Below are 13,904 nucleotides of genomic sequence, written 5' to 3'. Positions count from 1 at the left end.
TGAATAACTGTGGCAATGACATATCCATAGATTTGCTGTGTCCTGAGCAGGCCACATGTGTGAAAGGACCTAGGGGAGATCTTTCTTGTAGTATCAATATGGCCATCAGTGAAGCAACTAATTTACAGGCATCTAAGATGAAGAATTATCAAGCCATTTAATCAAAGCAGTGTGTATGTGTGAGCATGTATATATGTATGTTCACTGCGGTGCTAACGTTTGTCTAGGCACCCGTGAAATTGTCTTATGCTGTAAACTGCATCCAACTGCACTGAAATGAGATGCCAAAGTTGAAAGGAAACTTATATCAAAAAGCTGTCAAATTTCCTTCATGTTGCCACCATGCACTAAAGCTAGTTTGATTCATGTATGCTTTCTTAAAGCATCACAATTACTCTATAGCCTGGTCCCTGCTTCATTAATGAAATGTAAAACAAATTAATGGTGTTTTAAAAGACAAGTCTCCCCAAGACACATTCTGCCACCACATAAGAGGTGCACTGAAGACCCTCCCAATCACTATATCAAAAGGCAATCTGCATATTGAGGAAATGTTGCAGCTGTTCTAAATAGCTTTCTCCTTGCATCAAATCTAGTACTGATAATGGTGCCAAGTCTTGTCATGGAGAGATAAACTTAAAATCCTAGGGTGCAGAAAGGTTTTGAAAGTAACCTAAAATTAGGGTGACCAGACAGCAAATGTAAAAAATCGGGATGGTGGTGAGGGGTAATAGGAGCCTATATAAGAAAAAGACCCGAAAATTGAGACTGTCCCTATAAAATCGGGACATCTGGTCACCCTACCTAAAATATCACAAGATGTGCTGCTGATGCAATAAAGAGGTAAACTTAGTTAAAGCTGCTACAAAGATGGAGCCAGAGTTAGTCTCCTAATGGAGGATGTTTCAGCTCGTAGAGACAAAAGACACATCTGCTCCTTTTATCTAGGCTAGCATTGAAGGATGCACCCTGCCAGCAGGCAGAGCAGATGCTATAGACAATGCACTACATGTTTAATGATAACAATTAAGTGGTAGCCCATTTACACACATCTTGACCAGTGTGGTCTTCAGGAACTCCATAAGACTGCAGAGATTTAACAGTGAAATTGTATAAAACAGATCTGCTATCCAGAGACACTGACTACCCGAAGGTATGGTAAATGGACTTAACATACTCTGCAACTAGGGGTAGGCCTTTCCCTACTGTGTACGCAGGGAGCTCTTACGGTAAAGGATTATACCAGTCAGCAATATTGCTGGACCATAATCCAGTACTTTGTGATAAGGCACAAGAAAAGAAACACAGGAAACCACTTATATTTGAATTTCAATCAATAAGATGTTCCCCCAAGAGAAAACAATATGCAAAACACATACTGAATACACATTACCCTCCTTCGTATAAACTATTGGCCATAATCTAAACATACAATACAGTCACTACTCCTCACTCAATGCGTAATAAAAAAACCTGGCAGTTGAAGATACATGCATCCTATTCACCCTCCCATCATCTGACTTCTACATTCTGAGCTTGCTCATCAGCTATTGGTCTCTCTACACCCAAAGCTAGAATCCAAGAGTGGAGTTTTATTACTTTTGGAGTATCAGAAAATTGTTTTTCCACCAAAGTCAGAGACGGAGACCAATTGGCTCTGGGCTCACTCTGAAGGGCTGACATCTGAGTACAGGAGAAGGGTATTTGTTAATCTATGCACAAGACTAAATGCCACAAAATGTGTTGTCCCCAGCTGAGTAGGCAGAACATGGAAATTGGGGAAACTAATCCCCATTAGCTCTCCTTTCTTGGGGAGCTTTCACATAGGAGCTGCAAATTTGGGGGGAATTGGCTTTCACTGCAGGATGACCCTTCTGCTAGACAGGTTAATGTGCCATCTTTTTGGCTTGCTTTAGTACAGAAATATTTATGATGCAGAACGGTATGCACTGTTCAGAGAAAATGTAAATGTTTTGGCTTTTGTTGATTTAATTCAGATCTTCAATCTTATTTTACTCATGGTGGAGAAATTAAAAACACTCTCACTATTCAACTTGGAAAAGAGATGGCAGAGGGGGAATGAGATAGAGATCTACAAAATCCAGAATGATGTGGAGACAGTGAATAAAGAAGTGTTTACCCTTTCACATAATACAAGAATCAGAAGTCACCCAATGAAATTAATAGGCAACAAGTTTAAAAACAAACAAACGTAATTCTTCACACAACTCACAGAAAACCTGTGAAACTCATTGCCAAGAGATGTTGTGAAGGCCAAAAGTATAACTGAGTTCAAAAAAAGAATTAGGTAAGTTCATGGAGGACAGGTCCATCAATGGCTATTAGCAAAGATGCTCAGGGATGCAACCCCATGTTCTGGGTGTCCCTAAACCTCTGACTGCTAAACGCTGGGACTGGATGACGGAACGGATCACTGGATAAAATGCCCTGCTCTGTTCATTCCCTCTGAAGCATCTGGCATAGGCTACTGACACAAGACAAGATACTAGACTAGATGAACCACTGGTCTGACCTAATGTGGCCATTCTTATGTTATTATGGTGCCCTCTGTTTTTAGAGCCTGCCAAAGCAAATTCCTATCTTGGTTGTAAACTGAACTACACGTTTTAATTATTGCAAATCATCATCCATGACTGTTTGAAAAGACTTATGATAATATTCTGAATGCAACAGAAAGTGATGGGGCTTAGAGTTCAACAATTTCAACTTGTATTGAATCTTCTGAAGTCAAAATGTCTATGTATGCCCTCATCATGACTAATGTTAGCACAGAGCCACGAATAGTATTTTTCAGTTCATTGCTATTCTAGATTCAGCAATAGGAGCACAGAACATTATGGTTTTTATAGATTATACAAGGCTAATAACTACAAAATTGAGTGATTTTTAAAAAATTAGATATATAGCATTCATAGACTTTTTGGCAGTTTATAAACACCCTTATAGTAGAGCAAATACAAAGTCTAAATTATATAATTTAAAAATAATGACTTGAGATGTATTATTTTAACTTAGAATGAAATTATAAAAAGATCTATGTAAATCTGAGTGTGTCAAAATTCCCTCCCTTCACCTTCAAACAATTATTTTAGGCCTTCTTCTGGTGCGTTTGCTGAAACCATATGTGGTCAAAAATACATGTATTTTTATCTGAACATATGAATATTAACACAGATTATAACATTCATTTCCCTCTTCCTCCTGTCTGATGGAGGAAGGACTGTACTCCACACTAGCCCATTTGCACTCTGGCTTTCTCTGCTAGCCCATGAACCAAGTACATATCTACAGCACCTCTCCTAAGCACTTCCCGTTTCTACGGTCAAGCAAAACAAAAAGATCTCTATTAGAAGTATTGCAAAATAACACTTGATATGGGAATCGGTAGTGGAAGACAGACTGAATGGAGGCCTACTGGGAGAGTTTCCTCCTTATAAAATTATTTGCAGCAGCTCCTCTTCTGTCAAGTGGGCCTTAAGATGTAGTTTCTCTCCTTCTACCACTGAGCGCAGACAGATTACTCAATACCTATAGTGCATCTTTAAAGATCTGATGATAGTCATCCCTGCAATGCCTATATTTTGTGGGCTCTCCGTTAACTCTGCTGAATCCAAGCAGAGCTCACCTAGAGGTAGAGTGTGTAAGAGCTGCACTCTCACATTGTCACATAGGGATGACCTGGCCAAAAAATCATTGCTTTTTCCACACTGCTCACATGAATCACGTCCAAACTTGCAAGTTACCCATTAGTAAGGCTGCAATTTAGTCACAGAGGTCCTGGAAGTCACGGAATCCATGACTTCCAGCAGCCTCCATTACTTCAGCTTGCAGTGGGCAGGAGCTGCAAGGTCCCCTTGCTGCCCGCTGGGGCAGCAAGCAACCCCCATCTCCCTGCCACCAGGGGCATCGTGCAGAGGAACCCCAAGTTCCCAGCGGGTGGCAGCAAGAGAACCCCTGAGCTCCCGGCCGCCAGAGGTGGCAGGGAACCCCCGAGCTCCTGACCACAAGAGGTGGCAAACAGTTCTGGGCTGCTGCAGAGGAACCCAAGCTCCTGGCCCCCATGGGTGAGCTCCCAGCCCCTGCGGGCAGCAGGGGATGCCCAGAGCTGCAGGCAACAAGGGTACCCCGCAGCCCCCAGCTGCTAGAGGCAGCTCCTAGTCCCTGCAGCTGCCCTGCTTGAAGTAGTGTGGGGATCCGCAGATCCCCATTTTGTCATGGATATTTTTAGTAAAAGTTAGAGACAGGTCACTGGCTCCGTGAATTTTTCTGTTTTGCCCGTGACCTGTCCATGACTTTTACTAAAAATATCCGTGACAAAATCTTAGCCTTACCCAGGAGTCATACAAATGTTGTTACAGTTGCTATTTTCTCTCTCCCATTTATCTTCCAAACTATTATTTCACTTTGGAAAGCATTTTTGGCATATTCTGCATGTAAGACATTATCCAAAAAACTTTATTCTATTTAAACTGCGACACAATTTTTTTTAGTTACAATAATTTTAATGAGGAATCCAGTATCTAATTAAGACAGCAATACATGTATTACTAAGTATAGAGATAGGGGATGAAAACTTTTTCTAATTATTTTAACCAGGCCAAATGTGTATTTACTGGTCAAGACATATCAATCTACAATATTTCTCTTTGAAAATTAACCCAGCTTGCTGCAGGGGAAACCAGCAATACAAATAACAAAAGTTGTCACGAACCTTATGTGTGTGCCCTGTTTTTTCTTCAACATTCTGTTTGTTAAAATACTCTGGATAGTTTTCTTGGCTCTGTTTTTATTATTTCACCAGCCTTGGGAACTGCTAGCATTTATAAATGGACTGTAAGTGTCTAATTTCATTGCAGCTTCTCTAAGTATTTCTACATCCTTTCTTGAAGTGTTATTTTGTAACTACTTACAGCAATGCTTCTTGGCAAAGAGCAAACATTCTTTTTTTCCCCTCTTCTTCATAGGAAAAAAAAAACAACTATCACAAAGCTGTGAAATGTATAGGCACTTTCAACACAGATCCCAGCTGTTCCTACATCTATTATATTTACAACAAATTTTTAAAATGAGAAGTCTGTGAAAACATATGTATAAAATTTAAAGTAGGTATTTTATATATATTTTACACACAGACACACACACACACCCACACACACCTACTTTTAATTTTAAAATTGTTGATTTATCCTACAACTGCACTTGGCAGCCTTGGCCACATCAAAATCAATTGCAAAGGAAACTATCGATGACCCAAATCAGCAGATGGAGTGTTCTGTAATCTAATCTTTACGTAAATTCCTAAATAGGTATTTACATTGGGTAATATACCTTGAAAACAAACTATTTGGATTTTTAAATTGGAAACAAAAATTAATAATAGAAATTTGGACTAAAAACCGTGTATGTAAATAATATTAATTGAATGCATTATAAAACTGTTGTCCCACGTACCAAGAGCAAGAGAGAACTGTGGGGAAAGCCTTCTTGTTGCACTATTGACAGTTTACCAACAAAGGAGGTTTCCTGATACTATTACACGATAGTTACCATTTGTGGCCAAGAAAAAACATACTTGGCACAAGCTAAATACTTTGAAGCTGCCCTAGGTAAGGGAAACAGCTTTTCAATTCTTTCCCTTGCAACGCACAATTATGGTTAACTATTTTAGAGGTCTCATTTTATGATCTTCAGTACACTACTAAGCTTCAGCACAAGAAAGAGTGTTAAGGATATATTGTGAACATTGAATTCCCTTGGATTTCTTTATGCCACAAAGTTTATATTTAACAAGGAATTTGATACTAAATTACAACAAGCAAAGAATTAAAAAAACTATATCCATGTTTGAAAATGTGCATACTTTCTATTAAAAGTGTGGCACTAACAGAGTATCTAGTTGGTGCAATAAATCTAGCTGACAAGTAGTAATCAGATGATGAGTAGACATTCTTACCAACTGTACTTCTCCAAAAGCACCTCTTCCAATCACCTTAACAACATCATAGTCTTCAGCTTTCATTTGTAAAGCTCGAATTTTTTCCACAATTTTCTCATCTAAAACAAGTTTAAAGAATGATGTCATAAAGACAGATCTGTAGCAGTGTGCGAATAGCTCTGGTAATATTTGTCATCCAGACAATAAAAACAAGCCATTTAAAAACAAATGTTAAAATTTTCAACTAACTTCTACATTGTCTTTAAACCATTTGCTCAGAATTAAAAGCCATAATTGCAGTCTTTTTGTATTTCTTCGTAAGAGATGATAATTCAACTGTTTATCTGTGAAAATTAGTACTATTCTGATTTCAGTTGTATTTTACCTAATGCCTTAAAAACATACACTTTTCAAGCCTCCAGAAACATTTTTGCAGTTAAAGACCCAATATGACAATCTTAAACCTTTCAAACTTTCACTCCTTTGCCACCTGCTGTGCTGCCACCATCCACTAACATTTTTTGATAAGGGTGGAATATTAAAGTACACCTCTACCTCGATATAATGCGACCTAATATAACACTAATTTGGATATAACGCGGTAAAGCAGTACTCGGGGCGGGGGGGGGGCAGCTGTGCACTCCGGTGGATCAAAGCAAGTTCAATATAACGCGGTTTCACCTATAATGCGGTAAGATTTTTTAGCTCCCGAGGACAGCGTTATATTGAGGTAGAGGTATCTAGCACATTCAGCAGCATAGCAGGTACAATCTGCTAGGATGTACCTGTGAGGTTCAATAGCCATCAAGTGGTTAAGCATACTACTGAATATGTTTCTTTCACAACAGGACCAGAGAACAGTCTCTGGTCCAGGAACCCTTTGTGGTTCTTTCTTGGGGTTGCCCCTTTCCCGTCCTTCCTTAAGCAGGAATCCCCAGCTCTTCTTTTTAGAATGGGGCTGTACTACTTTCTCCCTACCCAGGAGTCTCCCCAGCTCTCCTCCATGGAGCTGGGTTCTGTTAGTCAGATTTTTCTAGGAGCTCTCAGGTCTCCTCTCTGGAAATGAGTTCTATATTAGGCAACTGGGGGGCCTTTACCAGCTTCTGCCCCAGCTAGTCCCTTTTTCTTAATTAGCATTCATGTTGCTCCGCAAGCCAGCCTTTCATTGCTAGTATCTCCTGGCATCTGTTCTGCCGTGAGAGAGGAGGCCACCTTTATGCTAGTCCCTTTCTCCCAGGTCATTCTTAATTGGTTGTGTGAGAGGGGAGCCTTGCTCCACCCTCTATGCAAAGCTCCGAGCCATAAGTCCTTAAAGAAACAGTAATGTGATTTCCTCCTGAATGCTTCTTACCCCCAGGACTGCTTCCTCTCTCCAAGTGTCTCCCAGATCCTTGTATATATAATCAGATCTTTCAATCTCTTAAAGGGCCAGGCCACATAATGGGGTAGGCAGACCATTAGACCATACTACCCTTAAGGGACAGATAACCAAAGGAATTTTTGCTCCCCAGACCGGAGTTATGGTTCCTCCTTTTATTCCCTGGCTTATGCATGCTTTTACAGGACACTTTAACATTTGAAAGGAGTGGGTATCCCCTGATTAGTTGCAAATTCCCTCCCCCACCACCAAACAAGCTTGAGTTCTAGTTTAGAAATCAGTTTTAACTAAGCTAGTTATAAAAACTGCATCAGCTAGCACAGCTTTGTCTATACAGCAGCTCCAATTGGTTTTAAAACAAGACTGAATTTTGGGGAAAATTTTCCTTGCATAGACAACAGCTATGTTTTGACATGGCTTAACAGAGTCGTATTAAATTTGTTATTTACATGGCAAATATGCACCTAAAACAAACATTGCAACTAAACGACCATACTTTAAAATCCATTTAAGATGTGGTAGAAGGACTTTTCTGAATTAAAAGTATAGTTTTATTAAAAATTTACATGACAGTGTATGCCATTTTGAGTAATTACATACTTATTTTCTGCAGATTACAATAGAACCTCACTAACAACTGCAAGACTTGTGAATTACTGAATTTTGAAATTGGTACTTAAGCAAAAGATAAAATAAAGTAAGGATAATGGATCATAAAAATACTCATTTGACTAGTATTGTTTTAATTATTGATAATATTTTAGTATTGATCAGTATACTAATAAATACTTTGCAATACATTTGTAAGAGTAATTAAATTTTAGTAATGAAACATCACAACAGCAATGTGCTCTCAAGTATCTGGGAATGCTGTTTTTAGAGTGCAGGCTCTGTTTTGTGGTGATTAGCAAAGTGCACATAAGTAATGTATAGTATTTCTTCACATTCAGCTTCCAAGACTGTTATAGTGCAATCATGACAACAAACATGGTTAAGTGCAACTTACATCTATTTAAGAAATTATCTATGTTCTTGTTTTTCCTCAGTGCTGGAAAATCCAGATCAAGGACCAAAGAATTCAGGCCATCCTGTAAAGAAATAAAAATAACTTAATTGTAAACATGCTTCTAGAATTTCAAAATTAACCTCTGTCTTAAAACTATTGTAATAAGTATGGTTCTATATTACTCAAGCACAGACTACAATTCCATTATGCAAATAGTTATCTTAATGAACACAAAAGGATTGCACAGGTACAAGGCAGCAGCATGTGTTTTAGAATTCTCCCTCACTGAAGATACCATTTCACTGGATTTCTGATCTTGAATCCGGACTCCCTAGGACAAGACAAGCCAGAACTTCCCTACATCTTAAAACGTTTTCGTTCTTTGAGGCACAGTAAGGCAATCCTCATTCTGATATCAATTGCCAATGCCTCTGTACAGTATGCCTCTGTTTCAGTAACTTTTATGAATGGGAAGCAAAGAGATCCCCAAAATCGAAGTATAATAGAAGTCCAAAGAATATTTATAGAACAGAAAGAGGCTATTAAAAAAAGTTTAGTTGTTGAAAATATTACTTTCCCTTATCAACACAGACGGGAAGTAGGACAGGTGATTGAGAATCTAGTCCAATGACATCTTCAGAGAAGGAAAAATGAAAAATTTATCCTCTAAATAAACCATATTAACTGGATTCCTCCTCGTAAGCCTGGTCTACACTACGCGTTTAAACCGGTTTTAGGAGCGTAAAACCGATTTAACGCCACACCCATCCACACTAAGAGGCCCTTTATATCGGTATAAAGGGCTCTTTAAACCGGTTTCTGTACTCCTCCCTAACGAGAGGAGTAGCGCTAATATCGGTATTACCATATCGGATTGGGGTTAGTGTGGCCGCAGATCGACGGTATTGGCCTCCGGGCGGTATCCCACAGTGCACCACTGACCGCTCTGGACAGCAATCTGAACTCGGATGCAGTGGCCAGGTAGACAGGAAAAGCCCCGCGAACTTTTGAATATTTCCCGTTTGCCCAGCGTGGCGCTCCGATCAGCAAGGGTGGTGATGCAGTTAAAAATCAAAATAAAGAAAGAGCTCCCGCATGGACGATGCGGACATGATCGCTGTAAGGGCAGGCAAATCTGTTCTATCAGCACTCCGTTACAGAAGACGAAATTCAAAATCATTTTTTAAATATCTCCAGACAGATGCCATAGCAGGGACTCAGCGCACTGCTGCGTGACAAGCGTAACGGAAAGCCAAAGAATCAAATGGACGCTCATGGACTGGAGGACTCAAGCTATCCCACAGTTCCTGAAGTCTCTGAAAAGCATTTGCATTCTTGGCTGAGCTCGAAATGCTTCTAGGGTCAAAAACAGTGTCCGCGGTGGGTCAGGGCATAGCTAGGCAATTTACGCACCCCCCCACCCACCCCCAGAAGTGAAAGGGAAAACAATCCTCTCTTGACTCTTTTACATGTCACCCTATCTTTACTGAATGCTGCAGATAGACGCGATGGTGCAGCACTCAACACCAACATCCTTGCTCCCCCCACGCTATGGATGGCTGATGGTACAATACGACTGGTATCCATCCTCATCATCAGCCTATTGGCACATGGGGCAGTGCAAAAGGACTGGTAACCATGCTGACTAGCATCTGTTAGGTCGATCAAGGGCGCCTGGTCCTAATTTTTCCTGGTAGATGGTACAGTATGGCTGATAACCATCGTCATCATAGCAACAGGGGGCTGAGCTCCATCAGCCCCCACCCTTCATGTGTAAAGAAAAGATTCAATTGCCCCTGAACTAGCAGAGGGATGCTGGGCTCCTCTCCTACACACTCCTTACTGTCCTGTCTGGACTATCATAGCAGCTGGAGGCTGCCTTCCACTCATATCTCACTAACAAGTCACTGTGTCTTATTCCTGCATTCTTTATTACTTCATCACACAAGTGGGGGGACAATGCTACGGTACCCCAGGAAGGCTGAGGGAAGAACGGAATCAACGTTCAGGTGGGGTTGTTGCAGGAGCACCCCCTGTGAATAGAATACAGCTCATAATTTCTGCAGGATCTGACACAGAGCAGCTGTGCTCTCTGGTTCTCTGATACAGTGGTTCTCTAGTACACTTGCCCATATTCTAGGCAGGACTGATTCTATTTTTAGATACCAAAAAGGAGGGATTGACTCAGGGGGTCATTCCCAATTTTGGCTTTTGCGCCCCTGGCTAAGAGCAGCCAGGGGCACTTATGACAGCAGCAAATGGAACAGTGCAAAAGGACTGGTAGCCACGATCATCTTATTACCAATTTATGGTATGGTAGATGGTACAATATGGCTGATAACCATCTCTGCTATCATGCAAAAGCAAAAACATGCTGCTGTGTAGCGCTGCTGAATCGCCTCTGTGAGCGGCATCTAGTACACATACGGTGACAGTCACAAAAGGCGAAACAGGCTCCATGATTGCCATGCTATGGCATCTTCCAGGGCAATCCAGGGAAAAAAGGCATGAAATGCTTGTCTGCCGTTGCTTTCCCAGCGGAAGGAGTGACTGACGACATTTACCAGAACCACCCGCGACAATGATTTTTGCCGCATCGGGCACTGGGATCTCAAATTCAAAGGGGCAGGGGAGGCTGCGGGAACTATGGGATAGGTACGGAATAGCTACCCACAGTGCAATGCTCCAGAAATCGACGCTAGCCTCGGACCGTGGACGCACACCACCGATTTAATGTGTTTAGTGTGGCCGCGCACACTCGATTTTATACAATCTGTTTTGTTAAACCGGTTTATGTAAATTCGGAATAATCCCGTAGTGTAGACGTACCCTTAGAAACCAAAGCTCAAAAGGCTGTCTCTCAAAATACATAAATTGTCCAATCATGAAGAAACAAAGAAACCGCTAAAGGAAGTTTCATGTATTCAGAAGAATCAGAGGTCATCCAAATCCCCCATCTACAGAAGCAGGCAGGAGAGCTGAGGGGAAATGCTTATCAGGTGGGAAACAGCCAAAAGGTCGAACCAATATGGTCCTCAAGATAAGCATAATGAAAGATTTGTGCTACAACATAGATACATATAAAAAAGAACACATATTCCTTCTCATTAGCATAAATTCAAGAGTTAGGCCAGATTTTTGGTCCAGAAAATGTGATTATTAGGGCTGTCCAGTGATTAAAAAAATTAATCGTACGATTAATTGTGCTGTTAAAAAATACGAGAATACCATTTTATTTAAATATTTTGGATGTTTTCTACATTTTCTAATACATTGATTTCAATTACAACACAGAATACAAAGTGCACAGTGCTCACTTTATATTTATTTTTATTACAAATATTTGCACTGTAAAACATAAAAAAAAATAGTATTTTTCAATTCACCTAATACTAGTACTATAATGCAATGACTTTATCATGAAAAAAATTATGTACACTCCAGAGCAGTGGTGGGCAACCTTTGGGCCATGAGACTGTTTATATTGACCGTCTGCAGGCACGGCCGCCTGCAGTTCCCAATGGCAGCAGTTCGCCGCCCACCACTGCTCTGGAGAATACCAGCACCAGAACCACTATCTTGTGTTTAAATGTACTGACAACAAACTTGTTAAATTCCAAAATTTTACCAAACTGGTATTTCTTCAAGGAAAAAGGAGTTTGTACAAAACTGACCTGCTATGTCAAAAGAACATAGGGGAAATTAAGCTACAATACCCATCTGGTAAAGTGAAGAAACAGACTGACAGAGTCAGAAGGGTACCCAGAAGTCACCTACTATAAGACAGGCTCAACAAAGAGAGTAACAGAACGCCACTAGCCATCACCTACAGCGCTCAACTAAAACCTCTCCAGTGCATCATCAAAGATCTACAACCTATCCTGAAGGACAACCACTCACTCTCAAAGACCTTGCGGGAGAGGCCAGTCCTCGCTTACAGACAGCCCCCACAACCTGAAGCAAATACTCACCAGCAACTACACACCACACAATAAAAACACCAACCCCGGAACAAACGCTGCAACAAACCCCGGTGCCAACTCTGTCCACTTATCTATTCAAGGGACACCATCATAGGACCTAATCACATCAGCCACCCCATCAGGGGCTCATTCAACTGCACATCTATCAATGTAATATATGCCATCATGTGCCAGCAATGCCCCTCTGCCACATACATTTGCCAAACCGGACAGTCTCTGCGCAAAAGAATAAATGGACACAAATCTGATAGTAGGAATCATAACATTAAAAAACCAGTAGGAGAACACTTCAATCTCCCTGGTCACTCAATAACAGACCTAAAAGTGGCAATTCTTCAACAAAAAAACTTCAAAAACAGACTCCAACGTGAAACTGCAGAACTGGAATTAATTTGCAAACTGGACACCTTCAGATTAGGCCTGAATAAAGACAGAGTGGTTGGGTCATTACAAAATCTAAACCTAGTTTCCCCCTACTGTTACTCACACCTTCTTGCCAACTGTCTGAAATGGGCCACTCTCATTACCACTTCAAAAGTTATTTTTCCTCCCTTGGTATCCTGCTGTCAACTGAATTGTCTCGTTAGACTAACCTCACACTGGGTAAGGCAATTCACATCTTTTCATGTATTTATACCTGCTCCTGTATTTTCTACTCCATGCATCTGATGAAGTGGGGTTCTAGCCCACAAAAGTTTGTGCCCAAATAAATTTGTTAGTCTCTAAGATGCCACAAGGACTCCTCGTTGTTTTTGCTAATACAGACTATCATGGCTACCACTCTGAAACAAACTACGTTTAACATACTAAATAGGTTAGATATGAATTAGCAAATTCTCACCCTGAGTGACAAATAGGTTGGCAGATTCTTAAAGCACAAGCTGCCTTTCCTTTGCAGCTTGGATTTCCCAGGTTTTCATACACAGGCTAGAAATCCCTTTAGTCTGGGATCATCACTTCCCCCAGTTCAGTCTTTGTTCCTCAGGTGTTTCCAGGTGTTGTTGTTGTAGGGAGAGTGAGGTACCATCATGATGTCATTTCCCCCTTTTATATCTTCTCACTTGCTGGAAAGCTCTTTTGCTGTGACCTGGGTCAAACAGTTCCCATTGTGTAGTGCTACCTCTGAGAGGTTTCTATCATACACAATTCCTTGTGCTTGTGTGCATTTCTTCAATAAGCCATTAAACATTGTTTGGCCTTTTTACTGTTATACCTGAAAGGCTGCTTGTGCGTGTTTTCACATGTTTCAGTAACACATACATGGTCAAACTTCATAACAATGACAGCACACACAATCCAATGAGATATTAATGTTTAGCAGTTCAAGACTTTTAGACTGATACCTCACAACACATACTTTGTACAAAATCTATCCTAATTATATGACAGTGGTGAATAAAGGGGAGCCAGGGTGTCACACCAGTTTCCCCAAAGGAAGAGGAGAGAACTCCTGATCCGTTTGCTTGCTCCTAACACACTGTTAAAAGCTGTCACCGCTATCTTCCAGAAGTCTGACACCATGATGTATTTTTTGAAGGAACTGCAGACACAACTGAAGCCATACTCTTAGATGTAGTCTCC

The 13,904-nt window shown here is 40.7% G+C and overlaps 1 protein-coding gene across 1 annotated transcript in view; it reads right to left on the bottom strand.

Moving 5' to 3' along the window:
• ROCK2 (Rho associated coiled-coil containing protein kinase 2) overlaps positions 1-13,904 on the bottom strand; it is a 192,553-nt gene that overhangs the window by 86,230 nt on the left and 92,419 nt on the right. The window contains exons 2-3 of the mRNA XM_045010437.1: positions 8,341-8,422; positions 5,975-6,075 (exon numbers count right to left, since the gene is read on the bottom strand). Coding sequence (XP_044866372.1) covers positions 5,975-6,075; positions 8,341-8,422 — 183 coding nt within the window. The remainder of the gene's footprint in view (positions 1-5,974; positions 6,076-8,340; positions 8,423-13,904) is intronic.

This window comes from Mauremys mutica, chromosome 3, assembly GCF_020497125.1.
Source record: "Mauremys mutica isolate MM-2020 ecotype Southern chromosome 3, ASM2049712v1, whole genome shotgun sequence".
NCBI lineage: Eukaryota > Metazoa > Chordata > Testudines > Geoemydidae > Mauremys > Mauremys mutica.
This window is presented reverse-complemented; position numbering and strand designations above follow the sequence as displayed.